Source organism: Thunnus thynnus, chromosome 14 (genome assembly GCF_963924715.1).
Source record: "Thunnus thynnus chromosome 14, fThuThy2.1, whole genome shotgun sequence".
Taxonomy (NCBI): Eukaryota; Metazoa; Chordata; class Actinopteri; order Scombriformes; family Scombridae; genus Thunnus; species Thunnus thynnus.
In genome coordinates this window covers 13869334-13893995 of record NC_089530.1, presented here as the reverse complement: position 1 = coordinate 13893995, position 24662 = coordinate 13869334, and the positions used below count along the sequence as shown (strand labels likewise).

The window sequence follows — 24662 nt, the reverse complement described above, 5'->3', positions numbered from 1 at the left end:
TTGAGGTAAAAATTACAAATTCTACATTATATCTATAATATATTTTAGCATAAAAATGATCAATGAACATCTTCCAAATAAACTGATCTAATTGGTCTTCTGACTGATTTTTGCGCGATAAAAACCAGAATTGAAGCCTCTGTTATGACTGATGAGAGGCAAAACACCCAGAGGCACCTTGATCAAGAATTACCACCCTGACTGTTCGCCCCGCCCACGCTCAACGCTGATTGGCTAACGCTTATCAGCGCGGCCTTCTGTTGGATCACTCCGCTGTCAGTTTTATCTCACAGCTCTGAATACCGCACGGCCAGGGAGGCATGAAGACTGATAACGGAAAGCGGGATACATCGCCGGTGGATATACGGAAGAAAACGGGGGACGTGATCTGCTATGGTAAGACCCGCACTGATCCAGATTTGATTGTTTTATACGGAAACACCGACAGAGGCTGTAGTTTCTTTTCTAATACAGATGATGCTGTGTTTAAACCCTGAAAACGTCATAGTGTCTTCATGATAAGATGTTGTGAAGTTGGATGCAGGATATTTACAGTGTAAATTCAGTTTTGTGCATTTAGGAACATTAATTTAATGGTGGCTGCTATGAAAAACTTCCTCTTTGTGCGCTCTCATCTGTTGTGCTCCTTTACGCGTTCACTACAGTAATATAGTAATATATGTTAAATGATGATTACCTCTCTCTGCAGTCAGTATAAGTCTCGGAATTCATACTGTAAAGGTTTCCTGCGTTATTTGGAGCTCTCCTGGACATTTTTACGCATGGGAATAGATTGTCTTCGGGCGCAGCTGCCAGTGTAGGTGTGATAATTGGATATGAATCTCGCGATGATGAAATCAATTAACTTGCAATGAAGGTTCTTTGTCCACCGAGGGAGCCTGAACACAGAGATAGTGCGTGATCCAGTCACAAGACGAGAGGAGAGGAGAGGAGAGGAGAGGAGAGGAGAGGAGAGAAGAGACACACATTCAAATGTAAATTCAGCTAAATCTGAGCATCAAGCAAAAAGAGTGACCCCTACTTTCTTTGCACTGCTCTTAGCCCTTTGGTCTCCTGTGCAGCCATGTGTGGTGGTTGAATTATTCATAATAGGGACAGACTGGAATCCTTTAAGTTATGGAATATTTATACTCCCATTATTATGTATAAATATGTATGAGAGATAGACTGACCATCCCATTATATACGTACTTTGTCAGCAGTTTCCTTGGATGTAAGTGGAGGTCAGTAGGAAGGTGGACTGATGGACATTGCTTTTATCTCAGTAATTAACATAAACACTGAATCCATGATGTCTTTTTAGTCTCACTCATGAAAGAAGAGTTTGGATCTGTGTTTTTGTCCTTTAGCTGTATGAGGAGAAGAAGAGGAACTGCAGTAAAACACAGTTAAATCAGATTCTCATATCATTGTGTCTCCACACTTTGTGCTTGGCATTCATTGTTTCGCTGAAGTTTCACCTCATTTCCCAGAGATCACTTCCCAGTCAGACAGTGGTGTGGTCAGTACTGGGCAGTCTGCTTCCTGGTATTTGTGGTGGCTGTCACTGCTCATGCAAGCATTTTTTTTCTTCTATTTTTTTCTTCTCCTTAGAAACGTCTGTAACAGCTGCAGGAAATGCAAAGGCATCACTTCCTGTGTACCAGTATTTTCTTGGGGAAGTGCTACTTCATTTGGTTTTAAGAAGAACAACTATAAGTTCCATGCAACTGTTGTGATAGATCAAAATGCTAATGAAATGAAAATATATGAAAATGTCACAAACCATAACTTTAACCAATTAAACATCCCTTTTTAACATGTGGCTGAATGTGCTGTGATGCTGAAACTAAGTGGGTCATCTGAAAAGGGAGTGAGACTTCCAACCAGTAAAGTTTATATGAAAGCTTCAAAACACAACTATCTAGTATGTTGTTAGTAGTATCTTGGTTCTGTCCCTGCAGGTGGAGTCAGAGTCAGGAGAGATCACAATCAAAGTGAAATGAAAGTGAAACTGTGTCTCAAGAGCTGCAACAATTAATCAGTCAATCAACAGAAATTCAATCTGCAACTATTTTGATAATTAAATAATTGTTTTAGTCATTTCTTAGTCATTAGTCTTCTCAAATGTGATAATTTAATGATTTTATTTTTCATACAACTGGGTATCTTTGGGTTCTAGACTTTTGGCTGGACAAATCAAGACATATGAAGATGTCAACTTCGACTATTTGGCATTTTTCACTTTATTTTTTGACACTTTATAGACAAAACGATTAACCAAGCAAATACTTAGCTGATTATAATTGTTAGTCTCCTCTCTTCTAGTCTCTTCCACTTAACTTTATGAATCATTCAAGCAATGCTACCCCACTTTGCAAATCTGGAGAAGTTTTGATGCACTTCATACTTTTGCCACTAGGTGGCAGCATTGTAGCATCAACATCATGGCTATGTCCAAAGTGCATTTCAGGCATATAACAAACAAGTGTCGAAGTGCCAATGTCAGTTAAAATTTTACACTATCAGTTTTTTGTTTTTTTTTTCGTTTTTTTCGTTTTTTCAAGAGTGTCCTGGCCAAGGTAAACAGCAGCAAGGATGAGTACAGACAACATAACATAATACATTATGTTTCAAGAATACATATCAAAGAGAAAAAACATTGCTGCGTAAATCATGAATGGAATTTTCATACAGTCGTACAAAATATTGCATCCTGAAGACAATGTGAGATTCCTTAAAACAACCCAATGACTATCTGGATACAATAAATTAATTAAAACGACAAAGATCATCTAAATCAGTGACTCAACGAAACACTGGAAGACAATGAAACACACGAGCTTCTAAAATACCCCTAAAAACATCATCAGCCAGTTGAGAGGATGATTTCAGTTCACAAAGAGGAGATAGAAGAAGAAATAGTTAAAAATAGAAGATAAGATGTTCTTGCATTTTAATGAGACATTTCTCTTTCCTTTATATTCTTGTACTCTGCAGGTTTTTTCCATCAGTTATTAATGTTTTTGTTTTTATAAATCTGTCACACTGGTCTCACCAATAGCTCAGATTTATACTGTAAAAAATAGAATAAAAAAAAGTACACTGCTGTAAAAGTTGATAATGAATCAGGAGCCCTTACATATTGAAAAGGAAACACATTTGGTAAAAAGTCTTTCTTAGCTGGGATCTAAAACGATGGTTTGGAATATGTTGTGTATAAGTATTAGTTTGTAATGATGAAAAAAACTAATATAAATCTTAAAATGTGATTTTAACAACAGCAGCAGAAGTATTCAGATCCTTTACTTACAATAAGTAAAAGTAGAAATACCACAATTTAACTGTCATGAGTAGCGGGGCACGTTGACCCAAAAGCAGGAGACAGCAGGCAGTTGGAACTGAATCAATCAATATTTATTTCCTCAACTCAGGAACAGGAACTCCAGAGTGTAAGCAAGGCAAAACTGAGCCAAACAGAAAATAACAGAAGACTAGGACTTAAATACAAACTGAACTAATGAAACAACAAGGAACGGGTGGCAAGACACAAGGGCAGGCTGGGAGCTGATTGTCTGGGGGAGATACAGGGAGCAGGACAGGGCTAACGAGGATAATGCAGGCAGGTGTGGAGGGAAAAGCAGGACAGAGACACAGGAGGAAAACCCAGAGCAGCAGAAAACCAAGAAGAAAACACAATCCTCAACCAACGTACATAAACCAGTCCAAGAACACACGTGAATACAACTTAAACACATGCACACAAACACCACAACCTGCAAACTCTTATCTACAATCTCATGATGATGCAGCTACTCAAATACGATGCATAGAGGCTGCAAACAAAAATCACTCAAAGCTACAGATGCCAAACAAATTCCTTTTTATTAATATGTTGAGTGTTTAGTAAAAGAGTCCAGCCATTGAACAAAACACCTGTCAGTCTCTGGATAAGAACGTCTGATAAATGGCCTAAATGTGAATGCAGAAGACATGTGAAATGAACTGCCTGGTGCATGAATGGCTGCATCCTTGACTAGGTGTGTCAAACTCCTCCGTCAAGGGCCTACCACCACTCAGTCCAGTTCAACAAACGGAGAAAGTCCAAGGGCATCTGGTGGACTGACGCAGGGACATAGAGCCAGACTAGGAAAGAACCATGACATTAACAAAACTCCAGTACAGGTAAAAGTCTTCCATGCAAATTTTGACTTAAGTAAAAGTAGAGATGTTAGGAGAATACACTCAATATTCATTTGGCAGCAGCTCCTGTCAGTGTTTAGTGTATTTTAGTATAATGGTTATTGTATTATTATTACTAATACATTAAGCAGCATTTTAATGTTGTATTTGGTCGAGATGAAGCACATTTTTAATTGCTTATCAGCTGTTAGGTAAATTATTATAGAACAATGCAGTAAATTTAATAAGTTGATCATTTGCCTTGATTTATTATTAACATCTCTGTCTGCAAAGTAACTAATAAATGTAGTGGTGTAAAAAGTGCACATTCTTTATGAATTTTTAAGTACTTGAGTAAATGGACTTAGGTACATTTCTGCATTTGATTTTAAGTGGATCCTGTTTGTTTAAAGGCATGCAGTAACAAGGCAGTTATCTTGAGCTGTAAATAAGTATCTTGTTTAACTTTGTCACTGCAAAAACAATATTTTACCTCAAAGTACCAAACTGCTTTCATTGACATCAAAAACACACTAGATATGAAAAACATAGATATGAAATATATGAAAAGTCCGTGAAATGACTCAGACAAAGGGGACTTTGTTTAACAAGTCACTTTCACTTTCCATTTTACCACCATGTTGTTTCAGTCACTGAGCAAAAATGGGATCATGTTGCAGTTCTGCAACAACCCATATCAAATACCAACAGGCTTTTTGGTAGCACATAAGACAAGTTAACACATGCCGTGGTTCTTCACTTTCCATTATTCAGATTGATGTTGGTGCAGGGCAAAAGTAAGCACAAGTGTTCAGTGTGTGTGTGTGGCTAAATCCTGTCACATGACTTACAAGAAATCTCAGGGGTGATGTGAAGCAAGTTTACAACCCATTATATAACAGTCACTTTACCGCCCTGATCACCTGGATGTGCCAGTGTCAATCGTGCAACACAACGATATTCTAAAAAAGTGTAAAACATTAAGACCTGTGATATGCTAGAAATGCTCTTACATCAAGTTATAATATACTTGTAATTTTTTACAGTGGAATGTCATGGTGGGTGCTTTTCTACTTAAGGATATTTGTAAATTCACTTTAGAATACTAAACAAAGATATCTCCTGTTATAGCTTAGAGATATTTATGCAGATGTTTTGACTGAGACATGTTTGCTTTGTGCCTTCCACTGACTCACATCCTGTAGTTTATTAACTAAAGGTTTTTGGTGAGGTGACCCCTCATATCCTGTCAAGGAAGTAATCATCTATCACATCCTTCAGTTTTCAAGAAAATCAGGAGCTTAAACATTAAATAACACACACAGTGACATTATTGTTCTGATATATTTATTTTAAAAAAAACAGTGTCTATAAATGCCCATATGAAAATAAATAACTAACAAAGCTTTTCCAGCTGCATACACATAATTACATATAAACAATACATTGACCGTTTAACAGTGTTTTAAAGCTCTAACTGTTTATGTTAACATTTATGACAAGCCTCCAGGGCTTAGTTTTCAACATCACATCAGTCATTTGCACACAAAAAAATAAAGTCCTCCACTGCTGGCCTAGAAGGAGTTTGATATTCAGGCCAGACAACGTCTGAGCTGCCTGACATTTATAGAGAGAGTAAAAAACTTAGAGGCATGCTGTTCTTTTTAACGGTCACTGATGACCTGGGTCTGCAGTTAAAGACTGCAATGGGGCAAGAATTACCATGAACACACTTTCCTTCACACAGTAGGTCTCTATCATTTGTCAGGCAGCTTGACTATTGGGAGTTAGAGGAGGAGGCCCTCCTGCTGTGACCTTGGCTCCTCTGCTGAGGGCGCTGGCCTCTGCCTCTCCTCCTACTCTTCTTCAGGCACAGCTTCACATCACGACCCAGTTTATGAGCCCTAGAAAACACAATCAGAAGTAAAAAAAATTTAGCCTAGAGATGTGGAAGGATGTTACTGCAGTGAGTGACCATGTTTTTTCTTGTCAAAATATTTGGATACACTGCCTGTGAGGTAGCATGAAGAGTTTACATTGAAATGAAAGGAAAGCATGAGAAAAATGTGCTGATTTATGTTGGCGACTCTAACTGACACTCTTTACTGTTTCGCAAGTGGCAAAATGTGGGTAGGAAGAAGAACTGGCTTAGCGACAAATACTTTTGGCCGTGATTTACAGGAAATATGAAGACGGTTGGGAAAATGTCTGTAACCAATTAAGGTGCTGGGCTGAAAAAGCCAATCCTGTAATAAGAACATTGTATATCGCTGTTGTTGTGTGCAGCCGTCATTGCCAATTTTCACTTTTAATGTAAATTGAAAGATGATCCCCTGGTGGTTTACAAAGGCTTACAGATGCAAAATTTTCAGGTAACGGTAACTGTGCATGCACGTATGAGTGTGTGTGAGTGTGTGCTGAAGGATCAAATATCTCACCTATTCCAGCAGCGAATCAGCTGTTTGCCCATCCGTTGGTCTGGATTCAGACACACTGGCTCATTGTTGCTCTTCAGCGTCACTCTGAAAAACACATGCAAACCCACACATTTAGTCACCCTCCTGCGGACATGAATGTGGGTGAATGTGTGTGTATCTGCAGGTTTTGGTACTCACATGACTGTGAATTTGTTACAGCTTGGGCTTTTGGGGTAGACCGCGAGCTCCACAAGTTGCCCTCTGACACCCGGCTGTGTCTGTGGACACAAACATCTTCCCGGGACAAACGCGCTGTCTGACTCTCTCACTGCACAGACACAGTAAAAGGATTACAGGTTAATTCAATACAGCGCAACAGAGATTAAGTTACACTGCAAGATCACGTGCACGGACAGTTTTGCCTAAATAAAACAACAACACACACTTTTATCCAGATGTTACTAAATTAAAATAGACAGATGTAGTATATCAGATCAATCCGTAGATTCTTACCTGTGATCATTACACAGCAGAGCACCAGGAGGGCGATCTGACAGACTGACTGAAAATAAAGCTTCATACTGGAGACAAGCTGAGCATTGACACTGAGCCTCTGAACCACATGTTGCTGTTTTATACTCGTGCTCCTCCCCCCTCACCCGCACTTCGAGCTGGGCTTTCCAATCCAGGAAATTCCCCACGGCACTTTCCTTCTTAAGTCTCAGGGCACAGGAATCAGGATGCTGGGATCAAGGACAGTAGTCCTCTGGGCTTGTCAGGAATGATTCAACACCCTGAAGGAAACAGTGACAAATAGCATTGACCCTTTTCTCTTTATTTTAACTACGCACTGATTTTCAGAGAACCTGATGTTGCAGATGTAAACTCTGCAGAACTGTTTATTCTTCAGAAACTACACCACAGAGATGACTTGTGAGTTGTGTGTCTATTGATGAGTAGTTTTTATGATTAAAGAGTACAAACCGGTCACATATCAGGATTCATCCTTGAATGAGATATGCCGTTTTCCGGCCTTTGTTCGACACTGTCAAGGCATGTTTTAGTCCACTGGCTGTGTGTCAATAATACCATGTGATTTCTCCTAATTTCCCACGTCTTGGTTTCAGCACAGAAACCCTTAGTTAAACAATGTGTCATTAAAAACTTCTTTAGTCCTCTCAAATTGAATCAAAAACAAAACATGACATATTAAACTAATGTGCATAGTTTATATTTATTCATAGTTTTTTTTTAATGATACAGTATATATTTTTATGTGTTTGAAAGCATAAGGTCAAAGGAATTTTCCCTCTTGGAATGATAAAGTTTACCTGTATGTTATTGTTAATGTTTCTCTTTCATGTTTTTCTGCCACAGCTGGGCTCTAGTCAGAATGGGTGAGTGTCAGACCTACGTGAAGCTCAGTGAAGAGAAACTCATACCAAAGTGAGTCCTTTTAAGTTCACATTGCATAGTAATTACAATGCAGTGAAAGCACAGTGGTGATTACATGTGTTAAATGTCATCATCACTTGCACTGAATGGCATGTACAGGAGCTAATCTACCCATTTGTGGTCTTGTGTTTATATTCAGGTCTGATATCTTGTCACTGCTCAGGACCTACAATTGTTACCACGAAGGGAAAAACTTCCAGTTGAGGACTCGCGAGGTAAGAGAAGCTCAGCCACAGTCATGTCACCTGGCAGCAGACTGTGCTGGCAAAAATAAAAAGGTAAAGGTTGTTATGAGTTGGTGTATGTGGGTGTGCCGGATTGCAGGACAAACAGTATTGTAAAATGGGTCATGTGCATACCAAAACTGGAACCAGTTTAACCAGCACTTTGATTATTAGGCAGATAATTAGGACATAAAACCTGGGACTCAAACAGGCGTCAAATACGGTGTTTGTTCTGAGCACAAGACTTCCAGGTTCTTTTCCAACATGCCAAATGCCTGAAAAACCTCAAAAATCCCCTTTTCCCTCCATATGAAATATTATGTTTCAGCCATATACACTAACCGCTTAGCAAAGCATTTCCACAGAATTGCTGTTGTGGTGGTCTGTAAAGCTGTTGTAAGAGTGTGGCTATTTGTTTGATAACTATTCTGTGGTTTTTACGGTCCGGACTTCCCCTTTGTGGTCACCAGTAGATTGCTGAGAGAGAGACCGTGTGTGTGTGTTTGTGTGTGTGTGTGTGTGTGGGCAGGGCAGGATGGTCATGATTTGTCCATCTGTTTTGTCCCCCTTCAGCCAGACTCACTAAATTGTCTCATTCTGGGAAAATCCCCCACAGTCACAGACCTAATATGGCAGAGAACATGTAACATATATATATATATATATATACACAGTATATTGACAATACTAACCTAATATTAACAATCAAAATGATACAATAGCTTGAAACTCTGCAGAGGAACTGAAGACTGAAGATATCTGCTCATTATAATCCCACATTATAGACCAAAGAGTGACTCAACACTTTGCAATTTGGTGCAAAAACACTGTAACTTTGTAACAGGTCATCTGGGATGGGTAGCATAAACTGGACTTTAGTAAGCCTGGTACTAACCACTAAGTCGGTCTTTAAGACCAAACTTAATCTTGAACAATCTCCTGCTGTTTTGCTAATTTGTAGATAATCATCTCTAATTCTTTAATGTGGACTTTAAACAGAAGCTGTAGGCAAGTTTATGTTATTCAACCAAAACCTACTTCACTAATGACTAAACAGACTTAGTGTACTTAATTAGTAACTTAATATGCGTCGCAAGTCTCATAGCTGTAAAAGGAGACAAGTGGTCCAAAGTTTCAGTTTCGTATGAAATGTGGAAAACTGACAAAAAAGGAGTTGAGGGTCCCACCCAGAATAGGACAATGACTCACTTTGAAGTGACAATGACTCATTACAGTATCTGATCTACAGTATTTTGTCAAGAACAATATACTCCCAAGAGAGCTGTATACCAACATCATGGCAGCCTTTTAGCCAGATTGTTTTGATAGTGTTGCCAAAATTTAACAAATTCCACATATATCTCTTGGAAAATACACCTTAATCTCAATGAGACTGCCTGATTAAATAAAGATTAAATAATTGTCTTAATTTAATGTCTAGCAAACATTGTTCATCAAAATGTTCTGGTAAGCATAAAGAAGCATAAATTCGGCCTGATGAAGACCCAGTGAGGTCAAAATGTTGCCTTTTCAGTCAGTATTAAAAGGAGCTACAATCCAGTGTGCACACACTTTCCTTCATTTTATTTGTTCTGTGCCTGACCTAAAACATGGTATTTGCAAGCATAAATGAATCACTGTGATTACAGACAAAACTGTGTAAAGACAGCATTGCTAGCTCAATTTAGTGTAACTGAAATGCTGCATTTGTTGGGAAAACATCTATTTTCACTGCACCTGTGAACCCAACACCATCAGATCATTTGAGTGATATGACTCTTGTTGAGTATACCTACTGCTGAGGAGAAGAGCAGGTCTTTTCTTGTTCCATTGTTCAGTTCTTACTGTGGAAGTTCTGCATCAAAACGATACAGAAACAACTTAACTTGTTATGAGGGGTTCTTCTCACAGGCATTACTGCTGTTAGAAGCTTTAATGAACCACTTATCAGTCTTATATTTGTCTGTCGTAGTACTTAGACTACATGTATCACATTTTGTCTGACACATTTTTGGTCCTGGACCAGCATCTAAACCAAATATGTCACTGCTGAGTAATACTTTGCCCACATCTCCACAAAATATCTGGTGAGTCAGATATTTTGTAAAATCTTTTGGCCCAGTATTTGTATTTGTATCTCTTTTTGTTGAGGCAGCAAAATTATTTGTATTTGCATTCAAATAAAAGTGGAAAGAGGCTTAAAAATCCTGTTTTGTTTTTATTACGCTTTTAATTTTAGAAAATTAAAGTGTTAGTGTTTGTGAAAAAACTACCTTACGAAGGAGGTCCCCACGCCAAGTCTTGAACTAGAGTCTCCCAGATCATAGACGACTGAACTAACTACTGAGCTAAAACTTTACTCAACGCCTTAATGCAGACAGACCTCTACCTATTTATACACTCATAACAGAGACAACACACCGTGTAACGTGTAGGGAAGAACTGCAAAGGCGATTCTTGCTTTGCACTTTTCAATTATTGCCTATTTGCCTACTACAACCTAACTTTGTGGAAAGGAGAAGGGGAACAACAGGTTATGGATAGTCCCTTGGGAGCACTTCGCATGTGCCCCCACGTGACAGACTGACAGACAGAGAGAGACTGAGATATGAGATACGATGTAACCGACCTGCACTCTGGTATTTGACAAGTTTTTTTTTCTTCCTGAAAACAAAAATTTGTATGAAACAAATATTCATAAAACCCCACTATTTGTGCTTTGCCGAATAATGTATTTGTATTCGGGCACATCCCTAGTAAGTACAAAAGTATTAGCAGAGAAATGTATCAATAGTAAAATGACTTATTAGGCAGCAGAATGTTCCTGTCACTGTACTGTTATATATAAATAATGTTTTATTATATAGGATTTGAGGTGGTGAAAAGAGCTTTTCTACAAAACCATTAGTGACTAATTAAAAGGTGTGCTGTAAAGTAATTAAATACATTTACTCAAGTTTAAATGTGAGGTACTTGTACTTTACTTTAGTATTTCCATTTCATGCTATTTTATACTTACACTTCACTAGATTTTGTGACAAATGTACTTTTAACTCCACTACATCTATTAAGATTACATTTAAATACAACACACGTGGCCATCTGAGGCTGTAAGATGTGATGTGTTGAATTCAACAGTATAAAGTAGACCAGGTCAGCCTACACTGTGCTGTATGACTAATAATAATCTAACAATTTAACATTTTCACAGGTGGCATTCTGCTGCGTAATAAGTCATTTTACTATTGATACATTTCTCTGCTAATACTTTTGTACTTACATAAGTAAAATTATGAATACATGACAGTACAGTACTTGTTATGTAGTATTTTTATAATGTGGATTTGTGACTTCTTCCACCATTACATGATTATATATGATTAGGTTGAAAGTGAAGAAAGTGTTTCTGAACAAAACACTTTTCTCCTGCTGTAATAATTTATGTTTGAAATGATATAGTGACATTGTTAGAAATTACACCAAAAGATTTTACAAAATATCTGACTCACCAGATATTTTGTGGACATGTGGGCAAAGTATTACTCAGCAGTGACATATTTGGTTTAGATGCTGGTCCAAGACCCAAAATGTGGAAACTCCTAATGTGAATTTCTGGATAATACGATGACTTGCACCAGACTGAGCTTCACTGTGATGATATATATTTGACATGTGAGTATTTGTTTTTATTGCTAGACGATTATCCAGACAAATGCAAAACAGGTTTTGTGTGGGAAAATAAAGGTGAGAGGAGGTGAGGTGGTAGAGGGTATGTAGTATAAATGTTGTTTTAAGATTACATCATGATCATGCTCTACAGGTGCAGTCAGGCGATGTGTGTTAGTAATGTTGTGGGAGTTGATGTCAGCACAAGAAGTTTTGATTACAGAACAAGCTCTAGCCTGTATGCCTACTGACTGACAGCAGAAATGTATTAGCTGTAATAATGTTTTTGATTGTTGGAGGCATTTTCCCCTTTCACTGCTCAGACTGCAAAGCAACCGCCTCGCTAAGACGAGGCTAAACGTATATTTGCTGCTGTAATACCCCAAATATCAGTATCTGTGCATGCAACTCCCTCTAGTGGCTCAATTTAAATTGTAAGGGACCCATCAGCTGTAGCACCATTTCAAACCACTAGATGGCAGTAGGATGTTTTCAGAGGCTTAATGACACATTGATTCAGACCCATTAGTAGTGATGGCAATACTACACTATAAAAGCACCCCAGTCACTGTGTGTTATACAGTATTATTAATCAATATATTATTGGATTATTATTACTGATGCTTTAATATGTAAGTAGCATTTTAATGTTGTGGTTTGTATGTAAAATATGATCTGAAAATTAAGTAACTCAAAAAGTCAAATGAATGTAGTGAAGTAAAAAGTATTAGTGATAGTAATATTTTTCTTTGAACTGTAGAGGAGTTGAAGCATAGTAGTATACACTCAGTTACACTCCACCACTGGCCTGCAGACACAACCTATCACAGTCTCCTAATACATCCATGGAGGCCACCCTGACAGTAGCATTACAATTAAGCCATTATCCACTTTTTCCTCATTTATCGTTCAGTTGATTAAATGTCAGAAAGTATTAAGAATGTCTATCACAAGCTCCCGGAGCTAAAGGTGATGTCTTGTTTTTTCTGACCAACAGTCTAAAGACAAAGAAATTTGGTTTATAGAGCTGAAAAATGCAGCTAATCCTCACATTTGAGAAGCTGGAACCAGGAAATTGTTGCTTGATAAATTACTATTACTATTATTAGTGCTAGTACTATTACTACTAATTTGTTGTCAAAAGCTTTCTTTTGATCAACTAACTGATTAATCAACAAATCATTTCAGATCTAATTTCAACTGGATTTGAGATGCAATGAGTTCATGTGTAGAATAACAAACAGCAAATAATAAACATTTTCATGATTATTTTAGTATTTTATTAGAAACAATAAACTATACATTCTTAGAAAATATTAAACAATGTAAACATAGACTTGAGTCCTCAGTGCATAGAAATAAATAGATCTTCACTTTCCTCAAAGCCATGTGGTGTTTTTCTCTTTGTTCATCCATCATAATTAGTCCCATCATTCATCGCATTGTTGTAACGTTCATAAACAGATTCTTCCGACCTTTTTTGTTTATGAGACATTCCACCAAAGTGCCTGCAGGGCTCCTCTCAACAACGTATCTCATCAAGTCCGTATCTGTCTGTATCTCTTTAAGTCCGAATCTGTCCAAACAGCCAGTCTACGGGGTCTTTGCCCCTGCAGTCTCGTTCTCTGCCCATTTTGAGAGAAAAATCCTCTGTGCTGTTCAGACTCAGACTGGAAGCTCTGGAAGTCCTTAGAGCGCGGGGAGACCCGCGAGGAAGAGAGGCCGACACAGAGAGCTTCATCTGAGCCTTTGAGAACTGCCGTAGCCTGGGGGACCTCTGGAGCCTGACGGGGCCGCAGCTCGGGGGTTCCACGGGGCGGGCAAGAGCCTGTATACTGGTCATGTAGTCCTCTAGAGACTGGGAGCTCTGGGTAGACTGGCAGGGTGAGAGATGGACGGGTGAGTCCTCCAGCGTCTCAGTAATGGTGGGTAAGAGAGGCAGGGAGAGAAGCAACTGCCTGCGTTTCATCCTGCACCGGGAGAAAAAAAAAAAGTTAGATTGTGAATATTTGTCCAAATACTTCAGTTACACATAATAAACTACTGATTATTGAAACTGATAATTGTACCTTTTTTTTCTTTATTTGATAGTGTGACTTACAAATAAGAAACAATATTAAACATTTAAGATGAAATGTCTGTCAAAACACTGAGTTCTGGTTCAAAATTTGTATTTTTATCCTTTTAAATCTGTGTGAAATTGTAGAAATGATTTCCATAATAAAGTGTAGAATATAATGAGGAAGAAAAATAACACAAAGCATTGTTACCTTTGATGGCCGATTTGTAGGTCTGACACGCAGAGTGTAACAGTGTGATGTCTAGTCCGCTCAGTTGAGTATTAGTGGACTGGAGCGTGTAGCCAGGCTTTATAGAGGCACTGCAGCACAGCGATTAACGGCTAACTGCTAAATATAGCTCTGCTGACCTTACTCACATGTGTGTGAATGTGTGTGTGCGTGTGTGTGTGAGGGTGTGTTCATGCCTGTTCAGGAAACTCAGGAGAGGCGGGTTAGGGAGGTCCAGTGGTGCAGCTGCTCTGAATGTTTATATTCCTGAAACAATGAAGCCCTTGGAAGCCTCTCCTCCCCAAATACCCACTTTCTGCCTCTTCTCTCCTTTCTCTTTCCTTTCACAATTAAAATGACTGTTATCCATCATAAATGCGTCATAGTGGCACCAAAATGTATTATTACTCTTTCAGTAATACACAGATTTCTCACTGACAAGTTTCCTTTTGATCCCATTACTGTGAAACATTGACACAACCAATAACAGTATAAAGTAGGAAATACAATATGTCAGACACTAATTATCCACATAAATTAAACCATTAAGTCTGAAAATATATGCACATACATAAACAGCATGAGGAATTTGTTAAACTCGCTGTTTATACATAAATACCAACAATCATGTGAGTGTTTGTGTGATCTGAGTTGCTCATTTCAACTGTTTTCATCCGGAGTGTTTGTGAGCGTCAGTGGTCACATGCTCCCTGATGATGTCAATACTTTTCACTGCAGTGTTTTGTAGTTTAACCAACAACCAAATCCCTTTTGATCTTTTATGTCAAATATGTGTTTGGCAGTTTCTCTGTCAGACAAATTGTTCAAAAAGTAACATTTTTGTACTTTTTAGAATCTGATTGTGGAGACATGAACCCTAAGCTCTCTTTTTTTGTCTTTAGTGGAGTGCAGTGATTTGTTCTTCTACCTTCAAACTAATTGTTCACTAATAATTTACCTTTTATCTGCCATGAGCTGACATTTGCCTTCTATGATACAATGTTTCCTATTTAAGGACTTCCTAATCAGTAAGGTCTCATGTACTAATGGGTCTCTTTCTGTTTTAATGAAGGCCTGGTGCAAGTGTAAGATCAACCATTTACACCAATTATATCCTAAATACAGTATATTTTCTACTACAGGGGTCAAATTTAAGTATTTGGTTTAAGTATTTGGGCAGTTACACTTTGTTTCTTCTTCAGGTTGTGTGCTTCAGCACATTCAATTTCAAATAAAATAAAGGATACTACATTAAAATACGAAGTCTCAGCTTTAATTTGAGTAGTTTAACATTCATATAGAAAGAACTGTGTAGGAGATATACTGTAGCCCTGGACTGTAGATAATTTCCTGTGAAATCTAAATAATTCCCCTTAAGTTAACAGTCAACACAGTAATAGTACTTTTCCCTAACTTACAGTATATTTCTGTGTATTTACAATTCATTTTTACATCAAACTGTTACATTACTTGGGATTCAACCCAAAACGTTACAGGGTGACCACAAACTTTAGTCAGTGTATCAGCTGCTTAGACCGACTTCAGAGAATTGGAATACTAAAATTTAGCTCTTTTAGTCCTTGTTTGCGTCACTTTGGCTTTTCAATCTCTGTGAAAAAATGATTCATATACTTTTCCATCTGTGGGATCTGGCTTAAAAGATCCGCACTGTACTCTGGTGTATCGAATTAGATATAGTGATGATATAACAAGCTATTTACGACAGAAGAGTATCTGATAGTGTCTGTGATTTTAACAGTCATAGATGTGGTGTAATATGTGATTTATTATTGGTTCGGTTGTAAAATACATACAAAAAACTTGATTGGCTCTCCTAGCTTTAAGACGACATGCTAAAGCCTTTGTTTTTTTATGTTCTTACATTTAAAATTCAGCTGTAACAATCTTAGTATTCAAGCAGAGTGGCAGTTTTTATTTCCTTTACAGTACAGCAAATTCGAAACAGAAAATTCTTCTTCTAAATTTAGAGTTTCACTTTTGAGGAACCAAAATGCCTCCTCCAGCGTGTACGTGACCCAAAGCAGCCATGTCTTTGTTCTCATTATTGCTGCCTTCTCAGACGTGACTTCACCCTTGCTCTGTATAAAAAGGGTGGGTAAGACCTGATGGGGTTTCTTCCAAGATGAGAGGGTTCACCCTGGAGCTGCGAGCGACTGTTCTTGCACGTACACCTGATATTGAGCCACTGTGGCTGGGGGCCAGCAGGATATCCCCTCTGAGCAGGAGGAATGATAATTATTGTTATACTTTGTGTGTGTGTGTGTGTGTGTGTGTGTGTGTGTGTGTGTGTGTGTGTGTGTGTGTGTGTGTAGGAAGATGGAGAGCTCATTCTCGAGGGGTTGCTGAACATCTACTGGGGTCTGCGCCGACCAATCAGACTTCAAATGCACGACGACAACGAAAGATTCCGTCTCAACCGGTATGACATACCGATCCGAACTTACACACAGATGCCTGCATGTGCTGAACAAACAGATGTGGGCCTTCTGAATACACACTGACCTCTCACACAATAACACAGAAACTCTAAAACCTCACCTCATTGTGCACCAGTATCCCCACCCTGTATTATGTTGCTGAGCAAACTGGGGAAACTCCTTTTACCTTAGTAATACAAGATGTGGCTGTAATAAAGATTTGGTAAAACTTTTGTTTTTTGCTAATATTTTTGGAATTAAGATGAGAAAATATCAAACATATATTTTTTCTGTTTACATTGGCAATGAAACTTTTTAAATGTCTAAAATATTTGCTAGTTCCAACTTCTAAAATGTGAACATTTGATGTTTTACTTTGTTATATATGATAGTAAATCAAATATATTTGGGTTTTGGATTGTTGGTAAAAAAAAAAAAAAACAAGCAATAAGAATATATCACTTTGGGATTTGCAATATTATCAAAGCCATTGTCAATATTTTCAGACATATTATGACCAACATACATTATCAATTGATTATGAAAATAATTGGCAATAATCTACAAATGTCAAAATTTACAATATCTGCCTTTACCAAACAAACGAGATATAGTGTGTTAATAGTGAGCTAACAGTTTCCCCCTGCTTCTAGTCTTTATGCCAAGCTAAGCTAAATCGCTCCTGGTTGTAGCTTCAAATTTAACAGACGGACATCTTTTCAACTGATTCTCGGCAAGGAAGTGAACAAAGTGATTGTTTAACTATCCTTTTAACTCAAGGTCCTCCTACTGCAGTTGTTTTTTTCCAGGCTTTCAACAGTATCTCTCAGTCTTCATCAAGATGCAGTTGAAATTCAGTTAATATCTGAATATGAATGTAAGACATAGATTTTAAATAGTGTGTACTGTGAAGAGTGTTGGGAATGTTAAACAGGGAACACATTTTTTTTGTTTCTTTCTACAGAAACGATAGATCTGCTGTGGCAAAGCAGCTGTCAGCAGAGTCCAACAATAATTCACTGGACAGAGCAAACGGAACTGCTAGTGAGTCACAAACACGTGCAGTCATCCTCTCACACACACACACACACACAGACACACACCTGATGGATTAATGTAGATTACACACATGCTCAGACAACTTGCAGCTTGACAAATGCTCCCTTCAGCGTTTCCAGCGGAAAGGTTGGCTCACGTGTAGGCTCATAGCTTATCATGAGATGGCATCCAGGTCGGATCACCAACACTATAAATAAACAGGGTTTGGACTCCTTACTTACAGGTGTGTCATTGGCCTCGTCTGGCAGCTCCTTCCACTGTTCACAAGTCACAGGGCTCCTTCTTGACAGATAAACAACTTAGTGAATTTGTATTTTATTTCCTCCCTCTGCAGATCACTGGTTTCACTATAAAGTTTTGTGATGTAGTGATTTTAATGCTGCCTCTCCTTAAAATTCAGATGGAAACACTGAACCATCACAACTAGTCACTTTAAGTCAAGTCACTTTATTTATAGAGCACATTTAAGAACAACATGACCAAAGTGCTTCATAGAGAGATGACAATTACACTCAAATAAAGTCACAGATATAAGTATGAAAATCAAAAGAAAATGAATAAAATGTAGTATTCTACATTTGAATAAATAAAATGTAGATAAAATCACAAAAAAATAAAGTTTAACCAGTCATATCTTCATGATGAGAGAGATGGTCTGAAGAAGGTTTTAAAGATCTCAACGGAGGAGGAAGATCTAATAATGTAACAGTTTGGGACTCATTACTGGAATGAAAAGCAGTGATTGGTTGAAATCGCTAGGTATTTTTATTTAACTTAGCTTAAATTAATTTATAGATTTAAATTTAAATGATTTTACTTTTTATTTGATTTGGTTTAATTCATAATTTAATATAACGTTTAATGTAATTTAATTAAAATTTCATGTAATCTAATCGTTCCTTTTCACACTCCTGTGTATTGATGAATATTGACCGGTCTGTAATTTTTATGGATCGATCACCTGTCAACCAGTCACTGTGGACATATTGAGTAAATTAATTATTAGTAAGTAAGTCATTCAGAAAAAACAATGTCATCCACAGCCATGAGGTCAACCCTGCCTCTTCTCTTAGTTTAGGAGTTCTCTCAGTTCCCCAGTAAAAGTTGCTCTTAGCAGCTTTGTGAAAAGGAAAACTTTTAAGTGTCTGAGTTAAAAAATATGGTGAATTGGATGGGATTGGGGGGGAAAGATAACATATACTTTATTTGTGAGGCAACCACAGTGTTTATATCTGGATTATTTATTCTGGAAACCATTTAACCATTATTTAAGATATGGTGATGTTTAATCTTATGAATGAAATACTGGGCCCTGCTTTAATGTAAATGTAATGTTATACCATGCAAGTGGTATATTACCATGCAAGGCTGCTTATTTATTTTATTTAATTTAATTTATATGGAGTTAGCCTATTTCTGTTGCTATATGATGTTCAAATCAACCAATTTGGACTAACTGATTTACATTGTTCAGTTTGGACTGAATCAAACTATTATTGATTCAGGTTCATTTTGTAAACTCAACACATTTTCCTCCAAACGTAGGTAATTGTAAAAATAATGGGTCACAAATTCAGGCCAAAGAAAACCTCACGTGTTGAACACCACATGTTGTTCCATCTTAACATAAAACTATCTGCAGATGTCTTGTAACGCAGACTTTCTCAGTCACACAATTGCTGACGTGTAGTAAAAACGCCCTCTGATGTGTTGTCTGTTTACGTGCATCCCTGAGGTGGTGACATGGGTGGTCAAGAGGAAGAGGAGTCTCCTCAGCTGCTGAGGACCAGGAGTGACGCTTCCTTCATGCAAGTTCAGAGGAGGTCAAAGACACACTCTCCCAGGGACTTGCAGCGCTTGCGCACACACAGGTTCTCAATCAACGGACACTTCTACAACCACAAGGTACAATGAACAGCACACGCTTACACGTGCACACATTAATGTATCCCGTCGATGACACATGTGCAGGTGCAGAGGGTTAGTGGTTTCCTGTCCGGGCGTGCCTGTACTTATACTGCTGTGTGCTGAATTCATTAGAGTGTCACAGAGTACAAGACTGCACTTGTTCCTTCATCAGTTTCTCCTGATTGTATCATGTGTGTGTGTGTGTGTGTGTGTGTGTGTGTGTGTGTGTGTTGTTATTGAACAGGTTCCAGCTGCAGACTCAGGGATTTCCTCTCTGTTTTAGATTTCCTGTCCAAAATGTTCAAGCTGTCCAAGTGTTGATGAAGCAAAGTTCCTAATACTTTGTGTCCTTTCCTTAGAAATTTGCAGTTATAGATGCATGTTTCATTTCTCTTTCCCTCAGACATCTGTATTTACTCCAGCCTATGGTTCAGTCACTAACGTAAGAGTAAACAGCTCCATGACGACCATACAAGTCCTCAACCTGCTGCTACACAAGTTTAGGGTAAGCAGTAAGACGCTGGTGACATCTCAAATGGGGTTTAAGTAAAACTTCAAACCCAAGAAAGTAATCACTATTTGTGTCTTTTAAGGTGGAGAATAAATCTGAGGAGTTTGTTCTTTACATGGTGCACGAGTCTGGTGGTAAGTCGTAGCTTTCATTGTGCTTTTGTCACTAGAAATGTTGTGTTTTTGTGTTATTTGTGTGTGTTTGTGGTGAGCTGTTACCTTTGACCTTGTAGAGAGGGCCCAGCTGAGGGACGGTGAGTACCCGCTGGTGACTCGTGTGCTTTACGGACCCTGTGAGAAAATTTCCAAGATCTTCATCATGGAGGCCGACCTGGGAGAGGAAGTCACACATGATGTGAGTCTGGGCCTCTCTCTCTCTGTTTTCATATCTTTCCACGATACGTGACACAGACACACACGGATACAATGGACCAAAGATAGACAGTTGGGTTAAATTTAGCAAGCTGAGGACAGATATCCTCCTTTGGGACTGATGTAACAATGGGCTGAAATGACCAACTGTATGTTGTGACTGCACTGAGTAATATAAATAAAACAGCATTGTTGCTGCAGACATTTTGCAGATTTTTTATGGTTGCATTCACTCTCACACATAGTAATACAAGTTAAAGGGTAAGTTCATTCAAATAACAACAAAAAAAAATCGGGATTTGAAATTTCTGCCTCCACCTCAACACAACGGAGGTCAAAGAAATTTAGTTTGTATCTCTCAGAGCATTTAAAGAATATGTTTGAAATATTCAACAGTAATGTTTCTGTCCAGAAATTCACAATCATCCTTTAAACAATGTTGCTATTAAATGCAATTTAGTGTTAATTAACGTGTCATTCAGTTATAGTTTTAGATACTGATGGGGGCTGGTTTGATCATAAGCATAGAAGTAGATAATTTCTAGTAACATCTTGGTTTGGTGGGAACATTTACATGAAGCATTGTGACTCTATGGACCCTCAAAAAAACTGACTGCATGATGCCCCTGCTAACAGGGACACTGTGTCTGGAAACAGATGTTCCTGTTGAATATTGTTTGTGTTCTCTTAAATTTAATTTAATTTCTAAACATGTGTTTTAGTTTTTGTTTGTTTTGGTGTGACATGACCCTTTAAGATAGTAATAGAGCTATTCTATTGTGTTTGACCTTCTATTGGATCATTTTGTGTTGGACAGAGAGTAGAGTCCACTATAGTCCATATCCACAAACTGAACTATTTACTCACCACTACGTCACTTTATACAACACGTTGTATCACTGTACATGTATATCAACAGTATATTTTTGTAAATAAACTGCACATAGTAATTTATATCCTGGACGTCTGCATTTTATGCCTAAATTGCAATTCTGGAGAGAAAATGAGTATGAAAGTTGATCTGGATGCCTGTGTATCTACAGTATGTGTAGAGGACATGCTGATATGTTTGAATCTTTTTCTCCACAGGTTGCCCAGTACATAAAGTTTGAGATCCCTGTTTTAGACAGCTTTGTAGTGAAACTTAAAGAGGAGGAGGAACGTGAGATAAACAAACTGACTAAAAAGTAAGTCAAGAGTCTCTCTAATGAGCAAACAGATTCAAACTAGCTCTATTACATATTAAGTCTATTACATATGTGAGGCCAATATCTGTGTCTCCTGCCAGCATTACACAATCAAAACATGGCTACCCTTCAGTCAGGATGGTGTTTGTGTGACATATTCATCACTCACTGTTGACAGGATTGGTTAATCATTTCACTCATATAACTGAGATTGCAGCCCTGTAACCCTGACGGTGTGTGTTTGTCATGATGTCATGATGTTACATCCACACTACACTGTAATTGCCAGTGTTAAAGTAACAGATTCAACAGGTGTTTGGGAAAATTGTATTAGCTGTTCTTTTATCACTCAGTTTATGTTTTTTTTTACATGAATGTATTGAATTGTGGGTTTGAGTGCCTGTGTGTGTGAGATAGAGTTTCTAATCATGTGTGTTTTCTCACCTCTGCAGGTACAGCGCTCTAAAGTCTATGATCCTACACCAGCTTGAAGGCAGAGGGAACACCAGCGACAGAGTATGAGTGTGTCTGTATACATGACTGATGTAACCTTTGTGTGTGTGTGTTTGCGTGTGTGAGTGTGCGAAAGGGTAAGGGGCGGGTGCAACACTGATGATTGTTGATTTACTATGGGAACATTTCCAAGTACAGGAATTCAGTAGTGAATGTAGGGCTGATGGTAAAAGGGTAAAAGCAAAGGCTGCAATAGAACGATATCAAACACCGATGTGCTTCTACTTTTAGAATTACACATCTCAACAGTTTGTAGGACCTGTTTTGTTAATGTTATTGCTATGAAGTGTATCACTGCTTTGATATTTCTTCTATTAATATATTTGCATTTTCTATGAACATTTTTACTGCAACTACGGATATTTATACCGGCTGTTTTTTGTAAAGTTTTCTCTGACCTGAACCTTTTTACATAATAAATCAGTTTTAGTGTGGCCTTTATAAATGTTGTTGAATCTCTGCTGACACCAAACATAATACCTAGCTCGGACTTCCCACAAAGAAAACAGCCATCTTTATTATTTCCTGTACCTCCACAGAGACTGGAGCACATATTAGCATTGTTCTTGTGAGTGACCTGCTTTGCCGGCTAGTTCCCATGAGCGTTATGTGTGTGTGTATGTGTGTGTGTGTGCGGTGAGAGAGAGAACACATCAACATTACACAATGGGATTATCCTGAGAGAGGAGGGCTGTGCCTTTTTCCCACAGTTTCACAAACAGCCAGATTGTTGTAATTTTGGTGGGCCAACCTTGACCTTAAACAGTCAGCTGACCCTTATTATTATGATTTGATTAATCTAATTACAGTTTTTAAAAAAGGAACAAAAAGTCCAGTTGCTATCTGACTTGCTGGTGCATCAGTCACAGAGGCTGCAAACTCTAACTTCTTATTAGTATTCAGCTTAACTTGCTAATGTAGGTTTCTTTGTTATGATTTAAAGCAGTTGGTGCTGCTATCAGTCACAACCTGTGCATAAGTATTTAATGTGGCAATGGGACATATGTAAAAAATAATGGAACAAATGCATTTGCAACATTCGTCATAAGGAATGTCACTTAAAAGGGAATATTTCCTCACCAATCTTATTTTTATTTTGTGCAAGCAAAGAAGGCAGACACATTAACAGTGTATGGTGAAGAATGCTACACAGCATTAACTGTATCATACTGATTAGATGTGGCATTTTTACAGTTAAGAATTACATAACCAGGTATAACCTGTTTCAAAATGCAAGCCGATGTGCGTACTGATAATACCTAGACAGGCTGTTCCAGCACTGAGACACTTCTGTGTTTTTTCTTTCATTCTAATATCATTTTATTATTCTATTTTATTTTTCTGTTAACTTTATAAAGGCTATATATTTGTTTTCCAAAACCTTAATTGAAATAATATAGAACAGAAGAATATCAAACAAAAATATGATAGCAGCTATAAACTTCTAACCTAAAGCAGAGAGAGAATAAGAAAATAAAATGGCAAATTATTTTCTGCTATATAGATTATTTGGGAATGGTGGTGGAAAGTAACTATGTACATTTACTCAAGTACTGTACTTTAGTACAATTGAGGTACTTGTACTTCACTTGGGTATTTCCATTTGATGCTACTTTATACTTCCATTCCACTACATTTCAGAGGGAAACATTGTACTTTCTACTTTCTATATCAGTCAGACTGACCAAACCACTACATCAAGCTGATAATACTTACGTACTTTTACTTAAGTAGGATTTTTCATGCAGGACTTTTACTTATAATGGAGTATTTTTACATTGCTGTATTGATACTTTTACTTAAGTAAAGGATCTGAATACTTCTTCCACCACTGTACGTGGGCTTATTGAAATAACATGTGCAGAACTGGTAGTGGTGGAATGATTGTAAAGTTCGGCTGGAACAACACAAAGGGCGGTCAAAGTGGATATAAAACGTTTATATTTTTTTGCTTTTGACGACGATTTTCTGGACTCTGGACTTGGCAGTTGGCATAAACTGGTTTGTGACTGGATCAGGATGGCGGCTCAGGTAGTAGATGAAGATGATGACATGGATTTTGATGACTGGACTCCAGTCTCTAGAGGGAGTCAGTAAAAGAAGCTTGGAAGAGAACCGTTCAGATGAAGGCAGTAGAGTTGTTCGCAAAACGGTTGTAAGAGAGGAATTTAAAGGTTCTATATGTAGGAATCAAAAATTCCTCCTCATTAGTGACATCTGTGGCTGTTAAATGAGTACTTCCTGGTGCTCACGCTCCTGTAGCTTCTGAAAGGTCAGCAACATACAGTTTGACCTGAACTGTGACGGTTGCTCATTCATCCGAAATCTAGAGTGCAGGACTTTTGTCTCCCTTCTGGCAGTGAGAGTAATAACAAAAACACTGTCAACACATGCTTATGTCATAGGCTACCCCATAGCCTACTCTGTCACTACTGTTACGGTG

At 37.9% G+C, this 24662-nt stretch overlaps 2 protein-coding genes and 1 long non-coding RNA gene across 5 annotated transcripts; 1 reads left to right on the top strand and 2 right to left on the bottom strand.

The window, feature by feature from the left end:
- Positions 1 to 261: 261 nt before the first annotated feature.
- On the top strand, positions 262 to 22682 carry rassf4a (Ras association domain family member 4a). 3 transcript variants are annotated; one of them, XM_067610006.1, is made up of 11 exons: positions 262 to 396; positions 7977 to 8045; positions 8194 to 8269; positions 16566 to 16672; positions 17635 to 17714; positions 19465 to 19634; positions 20041 to 20142; positions 20231 to 20282; positions 20381 to 20502; positions 21609 to 21706; positions 22159 to 22677. In XM_067610006.1, exons 2-11 carry the CDS (start codon positions 7993 to 7995, stop codon positions 22226 to 22228), a joined length of 930 nt encoding a protein of 309 aa, XP_067466107.1. In that variant the 5' UTR covers positions 262 to 396; positions 7977 to 7992; the 3' UTR covers positions 22229 to 22677. The 3 variants fall into 3 exon arrangements, with proteins under 3 accessions (XP_067466107.1, XP_067466108.1, XP_067466105.1); XM_067610004.1 differs by lacking the exon at positions 262 to 396 and adding an exon at positions 3945 to 4185 and having other exon boundaries at positions 22159 to 22678; XM_067610007.1 differs by lacking the exons at positions 262 to 396; positions 21609 to 21706 and adding an exon at positions 3931 to 4185 and having other exon boundaries at positions 22159 to 22682.
- LOC137196976 (C-X-C motif chemokine 11-like) lies at positions 5513 to 7252 on the bottom strand. Its single transcript, XM_067610003.1, has 4 exons — positions 7113 to 7252; positions 6798 to 6927; positions 6621 to 6704; positions 5513 to 6086 (listed from the first exon to the last, which is right to left on the bottom strand). The coding sequence occupies exons 1-4, from the start codon at positions 7177 to 7179 to the stop codon at positions 5960 to 5962; spliced, it is 408 nt and encodes a 135-aa protein (XP_067466104.1). The 5' UTR covers positions 7180 to 7252; the 3' UTR covers positions 5513 to 5959.
- LOC137196978 (uncharacterized) lies at positions 13591 to 14375 on the bottom strand. Its single transcript, XR_010931339.1, has 2 exons — positions 14215 to 14375; positions 13591 to 13914 (listed from the first exon to the last, which is right to left on the bottom strand). It is a non-coding gene; the product is annotated as an uncharacterized lncRNA (long non-coding RNA).
- Positions 22683 to 24662: the final 1980 nt, after the last annotated feature.